The sequence below is a fragment of the Rhinatrema bivittatum genome, chromosome 7 (assembly GCF_901001135.1).
Source record: "Rhinatrema bivittatum chromosome 7, aRhiBiv1.1, whole genome shotgun sequence".
Classification (NCBI taxonomy): Eukaryota; Metazoa; Chordata; class Amphibia; order Gymnophiona; family Rhinatrematidae; genus Rhinatrema; species Rhinatrema bivittatum.
Window position 1 is genome coordinate 104,512,396 of NC_042621.1, and position 18,604 is coordinate 104,530,999.

Consider the following 18,604-nt stretch of genomic DNA (forward strand, 5'->3'; position numbering starts at 1 on the left):
AGGTAGGGCCTTCGATGCCTCCTGACCCCAGCGGCTCAGGGCCCCCAAGATCATTAGCATCTATGGTGCCCGATAGCTGTAGGCCAGTGATGAAATAGCACAATGCCCCTCCATTTTCTGCTGGGACACCGCCAAGTTGCTTTGAAGGCACCAAACTACTACGCCTGTATGCCTCGGCATACAGGGTGCCTTGAGTAAAGGGTGACCCTGCTGCTTGATTCATTCAAAGCCGAAGTCCCTGTTGCTAGAGGGCTTCAGTGGCACTTGAGGTCTCCCAAGAGCCCCGTGGTTGACGGCCTTGGGGACGACCAGGGCCCAATGGCCTCTATGGTGGTCCCCACATATTGATGGCATTGAGGGCATCAATGGTATCAGGGCAGCTCCACACTGTGATAGCACTGAGGCCATGTACCTCGACGGCCCCAAGGGCGGCCGCAACATCGAGACCACGCCCCTCAATGGTATCGGGGAAGGCCACTCACGCACCTCAACGGGATTGAGGGCATCAATGGCATGGAGGGCATGGATGAGCCTGAGGTATCCATGGCATGGAATGGACTGAGGCATCCATGGAATAGATGGGTGTAGTTAAAAGATGTATTGTGCTATTGCACACAACATTAAACATCCCTCATTTTCTTAAACCCTGCCCAAATTCCTCCCCTTTGACAAAATTACAAACGCATCTTGCTATACAATAAATAACGCATGCATTATCATGGGTGTTAGGGCCTAACGCCCGCAATAATGCTCTATTGCATTTTGATGACTGACCCCGTTAGGTTGCTATGGAAGTGGAGATGTGTAAATCAGAGTCCTTTAAATTTATAGGATGTATTTAATATTAATTTGGCAATGAACTGCAAGGGGATAATTAATCTCATTGATAAGGGCAAAGTTATTCCCTTATTCTAGATAAATCCCTGATTGATATTTGATGAGGAATTGTCTCTTTTCCTTTTATATGGGACAAGAGTTTATAAATCAAAGAATGAAATTAGGGGTGGGTTGGAGCAAATGAAAAACACAATATGTATTTTTATAAAAATGGATAGCTGGCAAGACAATTTTTTATATTTGGCACCAATTTATTTCTAGTAATACAATTCATAATGAACTAACCAGATTTTATTTTTCACCTGTGAGCATTTTATTTTTATTTTGAATGAACAGCATATAGACACTAACAGCTTGTTGCTATTGTGGCAATGACTATTAGCTGATGCGTGTATCAGCCGCATGGGTGCCGCAACCGGGCCTGCTCACCTTGCACTACCCTCGACTGGTTAGTGCAGGTTAGTGTAGTTGGGTTCAAAAAAGGTTTGAATACGTTTTGAGGAGAAGTCCATTGACGGCTATTAATCAAGTTTACTTAGGGAATAGCCACTGCTATTAATTGCATCAGTAGCATGGGATCTTCTTGGTGTTTGGGTAATTGCCAGGTTCTTGTGGCCTGGTTTGGCCTCTGTTGGAGACAGGATGCTGGGCTTGATGGACCCTTGGTCTGACCCAGCATGGCAATTTCTTATGTTCTTATAAGGTCACTCAATGACTCCAATGCCTCGTTCCACAAATGCCTATGGCACAGAAAGCCCTTACAGCATTGAGGGTGCCCTTGCACTTTGATGGCGTTAAGGCTGACCATGGCACTCAACGGCAGTCCTGGTCCCCGATGCGGTCCTGACATTGATGCGTCACAGCAATGATGCGCTGGTCACAGAAATTCACGGGCAACCGTTACCAGGCATGGCACTGAAGGTGTGGCAGCAAGATGATTGCCAAGGCTCCTGCTCACTCTCTCTCACAAGGAGATTGCACTGTCATACTGGCAAGTAGGAGGGGAGGCTAAGTCATCCAGGGAGACTAGCTCCCTTGAATGTGGGGAGGATGAGCTTGCCTCCCCACAGGAACAGTGTAGTCCTGCACTGTCTGAACCTCCATCGATGCTGATCGATCGGTGAAATGATATGAAACTCCTGCCCAGGTATACAATTCAGGCGAGACCCCAGGCTCAGCAGCCTACAAGGATCACCCACGGACTGCATTCAGTCAGTCCTGCCAGTACCTGACAAAGGTACAAAAACAGACCTAGCAAGGAGAGGACACATATACTAAACTGCCAGTGCAGTATAATTATTTTTTTTTTTTTAAGGGATAGAAAGACTGCCAGTCTGCACAGCAACTAAGACCCGCCATGCGGCTGGCAGACAGAAGAAAGAAAAAAAGGGAAAAGAAATAAAACTACCATAAGGTAAAGGAAAGAAAAACAGCTGCAACGCTAGAAAAAAATCACTTACAAAAACTGTAAGGAGAGAGCAAAGCTAAATACTGTGAGACACACGGCTCTCGTGACCACATGGCTCTGTGGAAAAAAAGAGATTGAGGGACTCCGTCTAGGGGGCAGGGTGATGACTACAGCTGCACATGCTCAGTAGGGCATGTTTGAAAGTTCTAGAATCTTTGAGATCAAAGTTCCGTGCCAGGCTCCATCCGATGATGTCACCCATGTGTGAGGATTACCATCCTGCTTGTCCTTGGAGAATACTGTTTTTTTCTCTGTGCTGCACCACCCTCTAAGTAGATATCACAAAGTAAAATGTTTACTCTGCCTCCATCTGCTGGTAGGGGAACATAATCCACTTGTTTGGACTAGATTGGTGTAGCAGGATGAAATGGAAGCAGTGTGTTTCTTAATTCTCAACTTTATTAAAGTTGCAGTTTTTTTACTTTATTAAAAAAAAACCGAACAAAAAAAAACCCTTTTCATTATGTGTAGTCTCTTAGTGTGAACCCAGTTCAAAGCTGCTCAGTCATTCTCTCATTTACCCAGCTCAATAATGCTCTTGTCCCTTTCTCTGTGTGCAGCACAACTGCCTCACTGTTGATTCTTCCCTGGGATTATTCTATGGCTTTCTCTTACAGTTTAACATTGCAGTCAGTTACCGCTTTCTGGGAACATTATGTTAACAGAAAAAAAAAAACAACTTTTAACTTGGCTGTATGCACATCTAATTTTCCTCTTGCAAAGAAAACCAGCTCTCATATACTCAGTCTTTATTTTTTAAGTTTCATTCTATCTTCCCTGTCTGCGTGTTCTCTTAGACTGGCAAAGCAGTGGTTAATCTCTGAGAGAAAACAATGAAAACTGAATTTTCAGTCTAAGGGTTTCTTTCTATTCTTGGAGTGAAAATGTGTTTTTTTTCTTCCAAGTTTATATCATATCTGTTTAACGCAATTATATATTTTTCATTCTTTCATAGACAAGACAGTAAAAATGAAGCAGATATTTTCTGGTTTCTACTTCTTGATTATATTAATTGCATTACTCCTTATCTTCATAGTATCTAATTCAATAAAAAAAACCAATCAACTCATTTTCATTCTGTAAACCTAATAACATTGGTCAAAACATTCCACATTAGCTTGTCAGATATGGTGCTTTACTTTAAAAGCGTCTTTAGAATTCATATAGTTTTACACAATACCCAGGCAATTTTGCTGAGGTCTGTAGGGAGAGACTCCTACACAGTTCCTGCTTCTTCAGAATCTTCAACTGACTCCTACTAGAAAATTCTGTAATATCTGTTGCTGTACTAGAGATTAGTACACCTGTTGATGTCACTGTAAAATAGTCCCTTTTAAAAGTCCTCTAATCACGTCACTGTAGGGCATTCCCAATATAGTCGACATTTATAAATCATGTTTATTTTTCTATAAGTGAATAAAACTTGCTCAATTTGCCAGCAGAAGCTGGTCCAATCGTGCCCCCCTGTGTCCTTCTGCTTCCCTATGACTGTAAACAGCTTCCATTTCTGGAAATGAGGCTCTCTTTCTGCCAGAAATATGTCATAATTGTATGCAGATTAGCTTGCTACAGGGGGTAGAACTATAAAGTCCCCCTTGTTTTTCTTCAGACTCTTTTCCTGTAAAACTCCATTCCAAAAGCCGATGTCTTTGATGAGTTTTCCTTTTGGTGACAGTAGTATATAAAATGATCTGTAGAATGTTTCAGTAAGGATAGGATACTACACACACTACACTTGATCTTAGCCAAAAGGCTAAGTCATTCTTTGCCCACCTCTATAACTTGCTAATACAGACTTATACTCACAAGTTTCAGATAATACTTTTGCTTTTCCAGAGATGTTCCAGTTGCTGACCGTACTGCAAAAAAAAAGGAGTTAATGTATTATTTTATACTCAACTAGAGTTTAAAATTCATCTTACAAGTGCAATAATGAGAAGTCTTTTTCTACTGAAACTTTTCCCTAACAACGCCCTGCAGGATAGCTGATAAAACTGGAACATTGTTAAGAGTAAGTAGGACAAACTGCATAACACAGATTTCAAAACCACTAGGGTCAGCACCTGGACTGCATGAGAATGGTTGTGACAGCAACATTCTTTCATTTTTTTTGGGAAGCTAAGTAAATGCTGGTACAAAGTAAACAAGAGGTTCTCAAGCATCACTATGAGAGCAATATTCAAAACTTTTACTGTAGTCAAAATTACATTTTACCAGTGAATGTGGGGGCTTTGAATTGCCCAATCTGCCTGCATACTTCTAGCTGTGGATTCTGAAGGCATTCTTAGCAGTGGGAGAGAGGAACTATAGGCTGGATTTTAAAAGGCCTGCGCTTAAATCCCGGGGATTACGTGCGTGGCTGGGCCTTTCATGGGCTGCGCGAATTTTCAAAGGGGCCCGGTCACACGCGTAAACCCCGGTTCACACACAAGTGCCGGGCCTCTTCAAAGGTGTTGGACGGAGGCTGGCAGGGACAGCGGCCATTAGCTGCTGTCCTGGGGAAGCACGCACCAGCAGCTGCCAGCACACATAAATTACTTCTGTTCCTGAGGAGCAAGTAATAAAACAAAAAAATTGAACCAAGGTAGGTTAGCTTTAGGGGGTGGGGAGGAGAGGGGAAGGGGAAGGAAGGTTAGGCAGGGGATTAGGGAAAGGCCCGACTGCGTCACTGTGTGGACTTTGCATAAATTCTCCCCCCTTGCGTGTGCCGCCTGCACATGCGCGTGCGGATTATAAAATCTGGCGCGCATGTGCATGTGGCCACCTGATTTTATAACGTGCGCGCCGGCGTGTGCCTGTTATAAACCGGCGCATCCAGGAACCGCACACACACGTTATAAAGTCTACCCCTATGTGCATCTGATTTTGGGAATACTGCATGCAGAGAATGCAGGTACAATCCAAACGGGTAATTTTTCCAGAAACAATAACCAAAACAAAATCATCAATGGTGAACACTCCACAGATAAAAATACTTGCAGGGTTTCCACCACATGGACAGTTTTGATTATTACTCCCACAGAGTCAAAGCAATACTGATAGCAACACTGGATATGCTGGAAGCTGGATGATTGTTCTGAACGCTAGGTGGTATGGGAGGAGTTGGGCTGACGTTATCGGCCTGCAGCGTTTCGTTACAATTTGGGGGGCAGTTTGACAGGGAGGGGTAAATGGCCACAAAGGGTTGGGGGACTGGTCTGGCAGTTCACCTGATTTTTTTTTTTTAAACGTGACATCGCTACTTTTCTGAATGTAGCCAGTTAAGGTTGAAGTTGCTGGGCTCACATATCCAAATAACTTTGAAATATAACCGGTGATATTCAAACATAGCTGGTGTATCTGGATAACTTTATCCGAGGATATTCAGTAAGATGTTTGTCTTGCTGAATATCTCTATCTGGCTAACTTTAGACAAATAAGTTATCTGTTTTATATATACCGGTATATATTTTTTTTAAATGGACCTCTTAAAATTTAACAATTCTGAAGAGTCAAAGGAAGTTACAATTGAGAAATTATAAAACTAGAAGCACATGGATACATTTTTCTCAAAGAACCAGGTACAATGATACCTAAATCCTAGAAATAAGAAAAGCCAAAACCATTAGAAAATAAAATGGTGGTTGAACCAGAATGTCTCCCATTATCTGTTACTGAAAAAATAGTGTTAAGAAAACAAATTAAACAAGCTGCAAGCATCTATAGACAGATCCCATAGCTTCCTATGGAAGCTCAGGGATAAATTATGAAGCGAGGGTTCGGAAATTAGTCTGCAAAGATAAAAGAATTATTCTGGCCATACATTCATACATGTTTGTGCGCTCACAAGCCTTTGTTATTCTATCCCACAAGCTCTGTCAGCTACAAAATACTCAGAAAAGCGCTTTGCCAATTATTGGTACAACACTGTGGAAAGCACTTTTTCAAGCTATCAGGGATGAGGTTGACTTGAAAGTAAAAACTTTGCTATTTGCATCTACCTATCCTTAATGTACGTTGTGTAAGCTGACAGTCATTTTAGTTTCTTTTGCTGAACATTTTGGAGGTAATTTTCAAAGGAGTTATATGTGTAAATGTTAACTACTATCGTAGCAATTTTCAAAAGCCCATTTACCCACATTAAGTGCATTTACAGGTGTATAATCTATGGACAATTCAATGGCATACACTGTAGCAATTTTCAAAAGCCCACTTACACAAGTAAAGTGCATTTACACATATAAAATCCAGTTTTGTTCGAGTACCTCCTTTGAAAATTACACCTTCAGTGTTTGAGTTTTAATCTGTTAAGGTTTTATACATATTGTATTGTTTTAATACATTATGTCAATGTTGTTGATGTAATCTGCCTAGAACAACTTATGTTGTGTAAGTGGAATACAATTTCTTTAATAAAATACATTCTGTAGCAATTATGGAGCACATTTGCATAAAAATACATTTTTAAAAAATATTTACAACTATTTTACATTACAGGTGTGTGGCTTTTCTTTTTTTATTTCATTTTTCACCTCTTTCTTCCCAGAGAAGTTGGACGGAGAGGCTTGCAACATACCGTAACATTCATAACAATCAAACGTATCACTCATCAAAAATTCTTATACATATCCACTACTCTTTTCTTTCCCTCCTTCCCCATTTCCTTCCTCCTGTCTCTCCATCCCTCTCCCAGTTCCACTCTCTGCCTTTCTTCTCATACAGCCTAACCTCCCAACCCTCCATTTCTCCCTTCTCTACCCCCATCCATTTCTTTTTCCAGCCATCCCCAAGCCTCTCTCTCATTTCTCTTCCTTCCTCTCTCCTCCATATCCTCTGATTTATTTACATTTTTTTCTCACCTTATGCTCTAGGCAAGTGACATATAAATAAAACAAATACAAATAATGCATCCAGGCACAGAACACACCCACTAAATATAATTCCAAGACATAAGCAAAAAACAAAACAAAACACAACAAGATACAACTAATATAAATAACCCCAGACCTAAATATGATAATGCAACATAGCCCCACTCGTATATTCCAATAAATCAATTCCATGCTACTTGGTACAATTTAAAAATACCCGAACCCTATCAGCAGAGCTCCCTATATTTCAGCCTTGCCACTGTCACGAAAACCCCCCAACAATGGGACCCATCTCTTTCTCTCTCCTCCCCCATCCTGTCTCTCTCCCCTCAATTTTCCATACCCCCCCCCAATTCTCTCTCCCTTCCATATCATCTCTCTCTCACCCCTTTTCTTTTTCCACAATCCTCTTTTTTTTTTTTTAATTGCCATGCTGGGTCAGACCAAGGGTCCATCAAGCCCAGCATCCTAAGATGCTGGTTTGTGGCCAACAGGGGCCAAACCAGGCCACAAGAACCTGGCAATTACCCAAACACCAAGAAGATCCCATGCTACAGATGCAGTTCTTTTCTCTGTGTGCCACAAGCTCACCCCCTGGCCTTCTCTTCCCTGCAGGCTTGTCTGGAAGGGAGGAGCTGGAGAACACCCCTGCTGCTATCTCTCTTAAGCCTGAAAAGAAGTCTCACAACTGCCTTCCTGGCCGTTCCCACACAAATTAAGCTCTGCCCTATATATTTTATAGCTCTACAAGCAAAAGTGGAAAATATAGTTGGGAACTCTGTTTCAGTCTTTCTCCAACTATGAGTAATAAGAATGCCAATGGTCTTTGGTAGTTAAACAGAGAACATACCTGGGAAAAGCAACATTGTGGCACAAAGAGGTTTGGGCCAAAAACAAATTGGCTATCCATTTTCTAGGTGTTGAATAGGGCGTTTGGGAAGACTTTTGTCAAACCTGGAAATCAGATTCATTTCCTTTTAAGGAATCTGATTTCCAGGATTGAGGAAAAACCCTTCCCAAACTTTGCAGCCCTATTCAACACCTAGAAAATGGATAGCCAATTTGTTTTTGCCCCAAACCTCTTTAAAAAGGTGGTCTGAGGCTTCCCAGGGTAATAAAAACTTTGCCAATATTTTACAACTAGACCTAGAATTCAAACCAGGAACCCTTGGGTTCTGAGCTAGGAGGCTAAGACCCTGAGTAACCCTAGGATCTTGAATTAAAGACATGAGTTTGAGCCTTGTGAGGTCCTTAAGAGATAGGCTGATCAAATTGGTTTCTGACAGGTCAAAATATGGTCGCAGAAAGGACCATATATAGATATAATGTAATAATGTTTAATAAGGGTCTTAACTGCCTCAGGGAAGGCATTAAACCTTACAAAAGCCTTCTGAGAGTCAGAGTAATTCAGGCCCTAAAGCAGAAGGAGGCTAGATCTATGCCCGAAATGTCCATATGCCTTCCTTGATTGAGTAGAAAAAGGGGAAGAACTGAAGTATATAATGAATTACCATTTATTTGCATTATTTATTTGTTGTTACTTTATTCGCTCATGATTTTGTTGACCCTGGACACGTAAGTGACTGGAGAATAAATAACCTTTATTACTTGAATGTGCCTGTTTGAGCCCACACCAACCCCTCTACTGCCACAGGCCAACCCCACCCACCTCAGCCTGGAGCGCAGGATGACAGGGGGGAACTTTACCTTCATAGAGGAGCCCTTGGCCGGCCAGGGGCAGAAATCTCCCCAGCTTCCACTGCTTGAAGCTGTTATCAGTCAGGATTGTTTTTTCTGGCAGAGGATCCACAAAGGTGTTTTTAGCACGTTTGGCTCGTGGGCTGCTCTTGGCTTTCAAAAGAGAAAAATACAAAACAGCAACAAAACAGTACTTTAATGATGTTAATCTGAATGCTTAGAGTGAATGCTAATACTATGATGCCTTAAATGGAAAACAACCATTATTAAAAAAAAAAAAAAAAAAAGTAAAGTTGCTTACCTGGCAGATCATCAGTCACACAAATGAGTCATGTGACTGTACATGCCTGAGTGCACATCCTTCCATAAAGACAAAGTGCAGCTGACAGAATCCAGCGGTTCATCAGAATTCTCGTGGGCCTTTCCCCAATCCAAGGGAGGGGGCTCCACAGAACTCCTCAGGCACTTCACAGGCGGTAAAACCCCAGAAGGAGACCTGCGCTTACACTCAGGCTTTTGGATAGCCCAGAAAGCCCAGTGAAGGATGCAGAAAAACTCAGGGAAAAACTCCTAAAAATCCTGGGCCCAACTCCAAGTAGCCCTAGAAAAAAAGATTCTCCATGGGGATTAGGGGCTATTCCCTAAGAGAAATCAAAGCTGCAGCTCACTGCAGGTAATCCAAAACCCCCACAGGAGAACACAACAAACCGGCAGATGCTCCCACCAAAATCGGCACATTCAAACTTTCCTGTGACTTGGGGCCCTGGCTGAGAATCAGCTGCAGGAGCCTTTGCCACTGCTGTAGGAGCCACTGCCAATGGGCCTGCATTGCCAAAGCACTACCCCCAGGACCTTCTCCACTCAAAAGAAGAAAAGCCACCTAGCGTAACAGACCGCCAACAACCAATGTGCCACACTGCGCTCGGTACTCTCCATCCTGAATCACCCTGATGTGATCAATGATTAAACATAAGGCTGAGTCTTGAAGGTTTAAGCTAAACGATGAAGCCTATTATGATGGTCATTCTTTCAAAGTTCTAATTTTGAATGAGTGCGGTTTGTGTGTCGCATATTATATTACATACTCTGGGGATTGGAGTTGGTATTGTGTAATAGCGTTTGTGATCACCAAGGGTCCGTACATATATTTGTTCACCTACCACTAATGCCTATAGATATCTTTCCTTTTATTTACAGGTCCTCTGACTGGGTCAGTGTGTAACAGAAACCACTTAGGTAGCATTGCAATAATAGAGCAACAGGTGCAATAGATAGTAGACAAAACAGACCCAAAATAAACCTTACACCAAAGAGATGTGGCTGGCCTAATATATTCATATTGTCAGTCCAAAAGAGTCACACCTCGTCACAGAGTTTAAAAAATATAGGACTGCCAACACAGTGTATATAGCTTGCGCCTTCTTGCTTGCCTTGGCTATGCCTTTGACCCTGCCCTAGCCCTAACATGTTGGCAAGATAGTTGCACATGCATGATAGAACTCCAGCAGGGCCTAGGACATAAAGCCAAGTGCTCTATAAGTCATAAAAATCACAAGTAGCTCAGCTGCTTAAAGGCACAGCCTGAAGTTACAAGTTGACAGTTAAAATCATATTACTGCCAGATTCCCTAGCTGATATCCATGTGCATCAGATGCATAGTGTCACATGAGCCTGCAAAGACACAGGTGTCAGTACTGCCTCAGATGTTTCTGAGGTAGTGCTGACATTGGAGTACTCACATAGTACCGATATGATGTTTCAACGAATACCGGTCTATAAAAGCGGTTAAACAAACAAACAAATAAATAACTAACTAAATAGTGGGCCTTCACTTACAGCCTTTTGGGAAGCACATGTCAAATATTGTGGCAATCCCAAGCAAGCTAGCATATCTCATAGGAGTTGCACATGACCATACACAGCTGGGCCCTGCTACACCTAGATAAGCAAACAGTCAACTCATGTACAGATGGTGAGGGCCTTGGCCCTGGAGCTGTTATGTTGGTTTTGTTAGCTGCTTGGGGAAGCTAGACAAGGATGCTGGTCTGACTCTCTGAAGGCTGGTGTCATGCAATCACATGTTGCTGAAAGTCACCTCTGAAATGTATAGATCAGAGTTTATTTAGGGAGGACTACAATAGCACCCACGTCACATGACAAAAGGTTCACCTCATAGAACCCAAGGCAAAGCTGTGTTAGAAGCTATTAACCTAGTCTGACGTATGACAGGTACCCACTGGGAAACATTGAGATGTCAGGGCACAGCAAAGCCCTTTGCCTGTCCAGCTCAGGGCCAGTCATGTTGTCCTGCTTTATGTAGGTAAACAGAAGATCTGAGAGTAGTTTGTTCTGATTGCTAGTAGCAGTTACAGTCCTTATCCTATCTGTGCCCAGCCTTAAAGCACATAGGCTGAAGACTCCAGTGGAGACAAGTTTGTTGAATTGCCATTTTCCAAGCAGAGTTGCTACTTTTCAGGTTTGAGGCCCTTGCTTGTCCACATGGCTGCCATGACTTGTGGCCAATACAGCAGAGTTGCTGTCCTATAGGATGGGTGTCCTGTGGTGTTTGAGCATTTTTACTTAGTGGATACCAAGATCAAGGCAGCTGGGCTGATAAGACTCTTACTCATCAGCTCTGAGCATAGCATTAAGGCTAGAGAAGGTGTCAGCTGATAACCTCATGAGCCAACAAGCAGCCTCTTTCTGAAGCCTGCCACAGTGCAAAACATACAGGCCAACTGCTCCCAGAGGTATCATGTGATAGACATAATGTCTTTTGCACTCTCAGGGTTATGTACAAAGACAAGCATTTTGGGGCACCTGAGGCCTGGAGGGGCCCATGTCTTTGACAAGGACAAATCAGATGTCTGTCAGGCTGCCAGGGGTAGACAATCTTCTGTGAGGAGTAATGACTCTGACTATCTCAATAGCAGGTAGAGACAAGCTTGGCACAGACATCATTGATGGTTGACGATGAACAGGCCAGGAACAGCAAATTTAGGCCTCAGTAGGTAACCAAAGTGCTAGAGGTAGTCTGTAAACAAACAAGTCCTAACTGATATGTGCGTCTGAGTGAGTGACATGCTCTGTCTATATATCTGTGTCTGGGGGTGTTGTCAGGCTCGTAGTTATCTTCCTTACCATACCAATGCATACATCCAGTTAGCACACACTGGCTTTTGACACAAGCAATCCTGTGCTTCCACGATTTATGACGGATGCTACAGCTATGCTAATGTATAGGCGGGGAGAAAATGGCCTCATGCATTGTAACCAAACATTCCACCTTGGCCTGGCACTGTTTACTCATTCAGTTGAGAAGGGGGTATGAAAACTGGCAGCATCAGAGCTCGAATATGCTGTGCCACTTTGCTAAATGAATAGATATCTGCCTGTAGGGTACATCCCCTCCCCCCACCCCCGGCACCTGAGGTTCTCCCATCCAGTACCTGGAGTGGGCCTATTTGTATTGTGATGGTAAATAACTTAACGACAGTATATAAAATATTTTAAATAAATAAATAAATAAATACTGGGGGGTGTGCCTGCTTGGAAGAGCTTCAGCTGCTGGGGAGGCTGTGGTGTTTGGGGAAGGGTGGAATTTAGATGATGTAAACTTATTTTGGGGACGCAGGGATGGGGGGAAGGGGGTAGGGCAAATGGCACAGTCATGCCAGGTACTTTCATGTTCTCCAGATTAATGGGTTGGGGGAGGAGTCTGGGCCAGAGGGTTGATGATATCTGGGAGTGAGGGGTGACAAGAGGCCTGCCAAGACTCCTATTTGAAATTCTCTTTTTCTACACAGAGACCTACTTACCCACTTATCTGTAGAAGATATCCTGGTAACTAGACAGTATGCCTGCCACACAAGGCCGCATCACTTGAGGCTTACTCTGCCATTTGTACACGTTGGCAGGTGTACATGCGCCTTAAGTAGCTGCACATGTTTTGAGTGCACAGATTAGGTTGCACTTTTATCCTGCTGATTATAGGGGACAGGTTCTGCTGCTAAGTGGAGCTGCATCACTTGTCCACTACCCAGCCTACTGATTATACACCTCAGTCTACTTGCAGCCTGCTAGAATCCCAAGTCAGCTGCTGTGTGACAAGTGAGGAGGAGTCATGGAGATGTGGAGGACAGAGCAGACAGTGATGGGGACTAGGAATACTTCAACAGCCTGGCTCCCACCCCTGTACTGCCTTGGGTTGCTGATATCTACATACCTATTTATTTATTTATTTATTTTAAACTCTTCTATACCGTCATTAAGTTAGTTAACCATCACAATAGTTTACAGAAAGGCACTATAATAAAAATTATGAGTGGTATAGATTACCAATTAAAAACATGTGCCATCATAGTACAGTTACAATTTATACAATAACTGTGTGTGTAGTTTAGGATTTTTTTTGTTAGGAACATTTTAGGCGGTTTGAGTTTAACATTAATATGCATTAGTAGGATAAGAATAACAACCTCTAGCTTGGTGCGTCCTTATGAATCAACTGTTTTTCTCCTTCTCTTTATCTCTGTAGAAAGCTTGTTTAAAGAGCCAGGTTTTCAGATTAGTTTTGAATATTTTCAAATTTCTCTGCAGCCTTACCTCTTAGGAAAGGATGATTCGTAGGGTTTAGCAAGTTCGTATTCCCATAAGACATAATGAAGCGTTCTTAGCTGGGAAGGAGTATGCAGTTTTTCAGGAACAGGAATCAATGAGGTTGGATAGATTGGAACAGGTGTGGGATGTGCGGGGAGTGCGAGACTTTCAGGCTCGGCAAAGTACTTTTTCGATTTCTTCTGGTTTTGTTCTCTTTTGCTTACTTGCAACTGATGCTTTTTGTCAAATTAAAAGAGGTGAAGACCAGTCTTATGGAAGGGAAATCACTGTTTGGGAGTTTCTACAACCAAGTGACCACTTTTAAGTGGACAATTTCTAAACTTTAATCAGTTAAATAAAGCTCTTTGGGTTAAAATGAAACGTATGGTGCTTGGGAAAAAGATTTACAGGAAGAGTGGGATGAAGGGGAGTGGGATTTATGCTTTACATCGATGAAAAAAGGTACAATATCATCAGCTCCAACTGAGAACGGATACAAATTGTTGTATAAATGGGTACCTTACATGCTGCATTTGAAAAAAATGAATCCTGATCACTTTGGACAATGTTGGAGGGAGTGTGGGGCTGATGGGCCCTTTTTTCATATACGGTGGACTTGTGAAGAAATTCTAAACTCTGCCAAGAGATCTTCAAGCTATTGGAAGAGATACTGGATTGGAAGAAATACTGGGAGAGTGTATCTAAAGACCACAAAATATTTGTATTAAAAATGCTGGTGCAAAATTTAGCCATCAACAAGCAAAAACTGCTTAAATTGGTGGCAGTGGCTGCATCTGGATGACACATTTTAATTTATTGGGGGGGGGGGGAAGGTGTAATTAAAGAAAATTAAGGTTATCGGCTAACAGGGGATGACGATATATGGACTGATGGGGGTGAAGACAAGGTGGGAGAAGGGGACTTGGGGCTTACTGTACAAAGACAGTTTGTTGATGGTATTGAATGGATATATGTTCTGTTTTGGAATAAAGAAATTATTAAACTAAAAAATAAAGGCTGTGGCAAAGGAGTTGGAAAGCGCTCAACAGGGCTTAAAGTTTCAGAAACGTCACTGCTGGGGTTTACCTGAGCTGAAGAGACCAATGGGATCAGATGGGCATCCACTGATCCTCTCACTGGAGGACATGTTGTTGTAAGTGAGGCCACAATCTTCCCTTTTCTCTTCTGTCCCATACTCTTGGGAGCGAAGGAAAGGGAAAAGCTATCCCAGGAGTGTGTCTCTGAGGCAGCGTGCCGGTGGCCGCGCACCACGGCGCTGCTGGCTTTTCAAGACCCCGGTGCTCAGATGACATCAGCGCTGCTGGCATCTCAGCCGATGATCTCACTTACCAGGAAGGGGCCTTAAGGAGGACACGGGCTCCCCAAGAAGTAGCCACGGCTCGCTCGCTAGCTTTTCAAGGTGTCAGTGCTGAGATGATGTTAGCACCGCAGGTGTCTCGGCTGAATATCTCTTCAGCCAGGAAGGGGGCCTCAAGGATGACGCGAGTACAGCTGTCCCCCCAACAATTCGTTTTAAGAGCCTGATATCTTATGAGTACCAGGGACCATGAGAGGAAGAACTACCAGTAACACAAATCTTCAGCACAGCAACATTATTTGCAGTCTGAGATCTTTGTCAGAAAGCTATGGAAGGATGTTCTAATTAGGGATTGTATGGCCATATGACTCACTTGTGTGACTAGCTAATCTGCTGGTCTTTGGAAAAACTATTGTTTCTGTAATCCTAAATTATTATGTACCAGGGACTTTGGGTTCTACCTACAGTGGTTCTCTAGCTCCCTTCTGAGCCTTTAAGAGGAGGCTAAATATTTGAAATTACTCACTGATCAAATTAAAAGACATATGAAAGGTGAAAGTCTAGTGATTATAGTGCAAAACAAATTTTCTTAAGTTACTTTTCTCTTCTAGAGGTGTATAATACCACAAAATAGTACTATACACCTATAGGAATGCATTTCACAACATAGTAAATTTCAGCATTGGCTATGTTTTAAATGCTGTGTGTTAATGCAGCAAAAATACAGATTTGCTTTCTTTAAATAATAATCATAAATATGCAAGTGCTATCTCCATTAATCATCTGTCAAAATGCAGCATTTCTAAGCAATTTAAAATGCTATCAGTGCCAAATAAAAGCTCATTAGACCTCTAACAACATTAAAACAAAGCTCCATATTCCAAATAAGTTATCTGGATCATTTTATCCAGATATTTAACAGAACTTACCCAGATAAGGGTTCTGCTGAATATCCGGATAACTTTAGGTCAGCTATTTGTGCAGATCGACTTTTCTGCACAAATTTAGCTGGACTGCATTCAATATGGTGCAATCTGGCTAAATATGTTAGCCCATCCTTGTCACATTTCCAGCCCTACCCCCTTTTATGTCTCGGTAACTTTGTTCATACAAACATTTTGTGTGCTTAAAATTATCTGGACAAAAATGAGATATTTTTAAGGTGCCAGATTTGTGTGCGTAAAAACCGATTTTACCCACATACATTTTTTAATATGGACCTCACAGAGGCTGATATTCAAATAATTTAGGAATCTAAACTTAAGGTGTTAGGTGCTTACATCTTCCTAAATAAAAATATGAACATTACATACCTCCCGCCACCCTTCTGAGCACCTAAGTTTAGGACCCTAAAAGGTGAGCAGGGCCAGGGAAAGGGACATTTTAGGGGAATGAGGTTAGGTGCTCACTATGGATTTCCAGTGCTAAGAACCTAACTTAAGTGTCCAAAAGTGAATAGCAGGCCTAAAGCTAAGAGCTGCAGTTTTAGTTTCCTCAAGTTAAGCACCTATTTGCAGCCCAAAACTTAGGGAGTCCACATTAAAAAAATAACCGGTTAAGAAAGTTAGACAGATAAACATATCCGGCTAACTTAGCCAGAATATTCATTGTTGTGGCTGCACCACTGAATATACCCGCATAACTTTGAGTTAGCCATACCCTGGAACATCTCCATCCCGCCCACCACTCAAACAGATAACTATTTAGCCAGATAAATAGTTATCCGGCTAAGTAGCAGCCACTGCACACAGCCGAATATTAAAATGCTGTCACTTAGCCAAATAAGTCTGAACTTAACCAGCTAACTGGCACTGAATATCAGGCCCTAGGTCCCTAAGTTTGGCAAAACTAGACATCTCACTTAGATCTAATCTAAATTTAGTTGTTCGGCTTTTTTGGAACATTGGCCTCTCAGCGTTTTACTTGTCTATTGCAACTTGTGTGCTCTAAGGTATAAGATAGAGGCCAAGAATCTCAAAGCACCTAAGGAGCGTTGGAATGCACTGGAGTGTCATTTCATTGATTCTCAAGGATGTCACGTGTTCTTTTACCTGATTGTTGTAACATGGGCACAATATGGCAAAGGAACCTCAAAAGTCATTCATTCATAGTAACATAAGTAAATGACGGCAGGCAAAGACCAAAATGACCCATCCAGTCTGCCCAGTTGAGATTCATTTTATCCATCTAGCCTTATTAAAAATAAAAAATAAAAGAGGCATTTGGGAAACGGATGCTTCTGGAGCAGGACTAAGTTACCCTGCCAACTCAGTTGATCTTCAGCTGCATCCAACTAAGTCAGCCAAATAACTTTAGGCCTGCCTCAGAGCAGGTCCAAAAGTTATCCAGCCTTGTGTGACCGCATAACTTTAGACTTAATAATCAATATTCAAAAGAATATAGCTAGTTAAGTGCCATGCTGACTTTAAACAAAAAAAAAATAAAGCTTAGTGGCCTGATTCAAAGTCCAATTCCCTCAACCCAAGGGGCCTGCTGAGTCAAGCCTTCATCCACCCCTCCACCCCCAAGCCTCTGTTATCAATTTTCCACAAGTACAAAGAGTAAGGGACTGGTCTCTCCCCCTCTCCCACCTGCTCTCCACTTCCACCAAAATTTCAAAGATTCAGGCCTTCTGTGCATTCCCCACGCCACCACTTGAAGCCTCCAGGAACCATTTAAATTTTCAATGTTCTGCCAGGTTGGTAGTCTGCTGTTACCAAGATCCTGGCTAGATTTCTCTCTGTTGTTATGTCCCAATGAATATCCAGGACAAGTTATGTGGATAATTTTAGCCAGGTAACTTGTCCATTCACCAGTTTACTAAATATTACTCTCAAGAGATTCTCAGGATAGAGAATAAGATCAATCTTGCATGGGACAAGTAATAGAAATAATGAGGGCAACTTTGAAACTGTATGCAAAAACAAAGTTTGTGGGTACTTTTTTCAAACAGAAATCTTTCCTTTTGAAAACTGGGTTGCAAAAAGTAAGTGCACAGACTTGCACCTGCTACTTGTGCAGGTGCTGTGTCCAATGTAATTACATGTATATGTGCAGCTCTGCCCCCAAAAACACCTCCTCTCTTTGCAGGTGAAAGTACACCTCACATGTACTTCTACAGGCAGAGAGGATAGGCAATTTTCAAAAAGAGTCCATTTCTGCAGGTAAAACATTTTACCTGCAAACATGCCCTCCCTAAACAGAATGTATGGCAAACTCTTCATTTCTAAACTTTCCCCCATAGTAATATAGTAATGACAGCAGAAAAAGACCAAAATGGTCCATCCAGTCTGCCCAGCAAGCTTCCCAAGGTAGTAACTGCCGCTCCGTGCAGGTTACCCCCATGTTTCTCTTAAGGGTAGTAACTGCCGCTCCATGCTGGTTAAGCTTTTTTATTTATTCCCATCCTCTAGCCCAGAGCTTTCCAAACTGTGTGTCGGGACACGTTAGTGTGTCGCCTGCAGTGTGCAGGTGTGTCGCGCAAGCCCGGTCAACTCTGATGCGAGTTTGGGCTTTTTTTTTTCTAGAGATTCACTTTTTTTTTTCAGTTTATGGGTTGCTTATTATTGGGTGATTTTTGCTGTCAATCGCGTTTTTTGGGGGGGCTTGGTGGGTGGAACGAGCCCAGCCATCCTTGCATTGGCTGCTGCTGCCGATGAGGCCTGGCCATGAGGAGTACTGACTGCAAGCAGCAGTGTCTGGTGATCATGGAAGGGAGTGAAGCACTTAACTGGCAACAATCAAAAAGACGAGGTACATGAGTGTGGGGGCCAGACATGTGCTGGGGAGAGAGAGATGAGTGAGTGGGGGGCAAACATGCTGGGGGGACAGACA

The 18,604-nt window shown here is 42.5% G+C and overlaps 1 protein-coding gene across 4 annotated transcripts in view; it reads right to left on the bottom strand.

The window, feature by feature from the left end:
• VRK3 (VRK serine/threonine kinase 3) overlaps window positions 1-18,604 on the bottom strand; it is a 161,656-nt gene that overhangs the window by 100,875 nt on the left and 42,177 nt on the right. For all 4 annotated transcript variants that reach the window (XM_029608855.1, XM_029608853.1, XM_029608852.1 and 1 more), the window contains 2 exons: window positions 8,863-9,006; window positions 4,112-4,164 (listed from right to left, as the gene is read on the bottom strand). In XM_029608855.1, coding sequence (XP_029464715.1) covers window positions 4,112-4,164; window positions 8,863-9,006 — 197 coding nt within the window. The remainder of the gene's footprint in view (window positions 1-4,111; window positions 4,165-8,862; window positions 9,007-18,604) is intronic.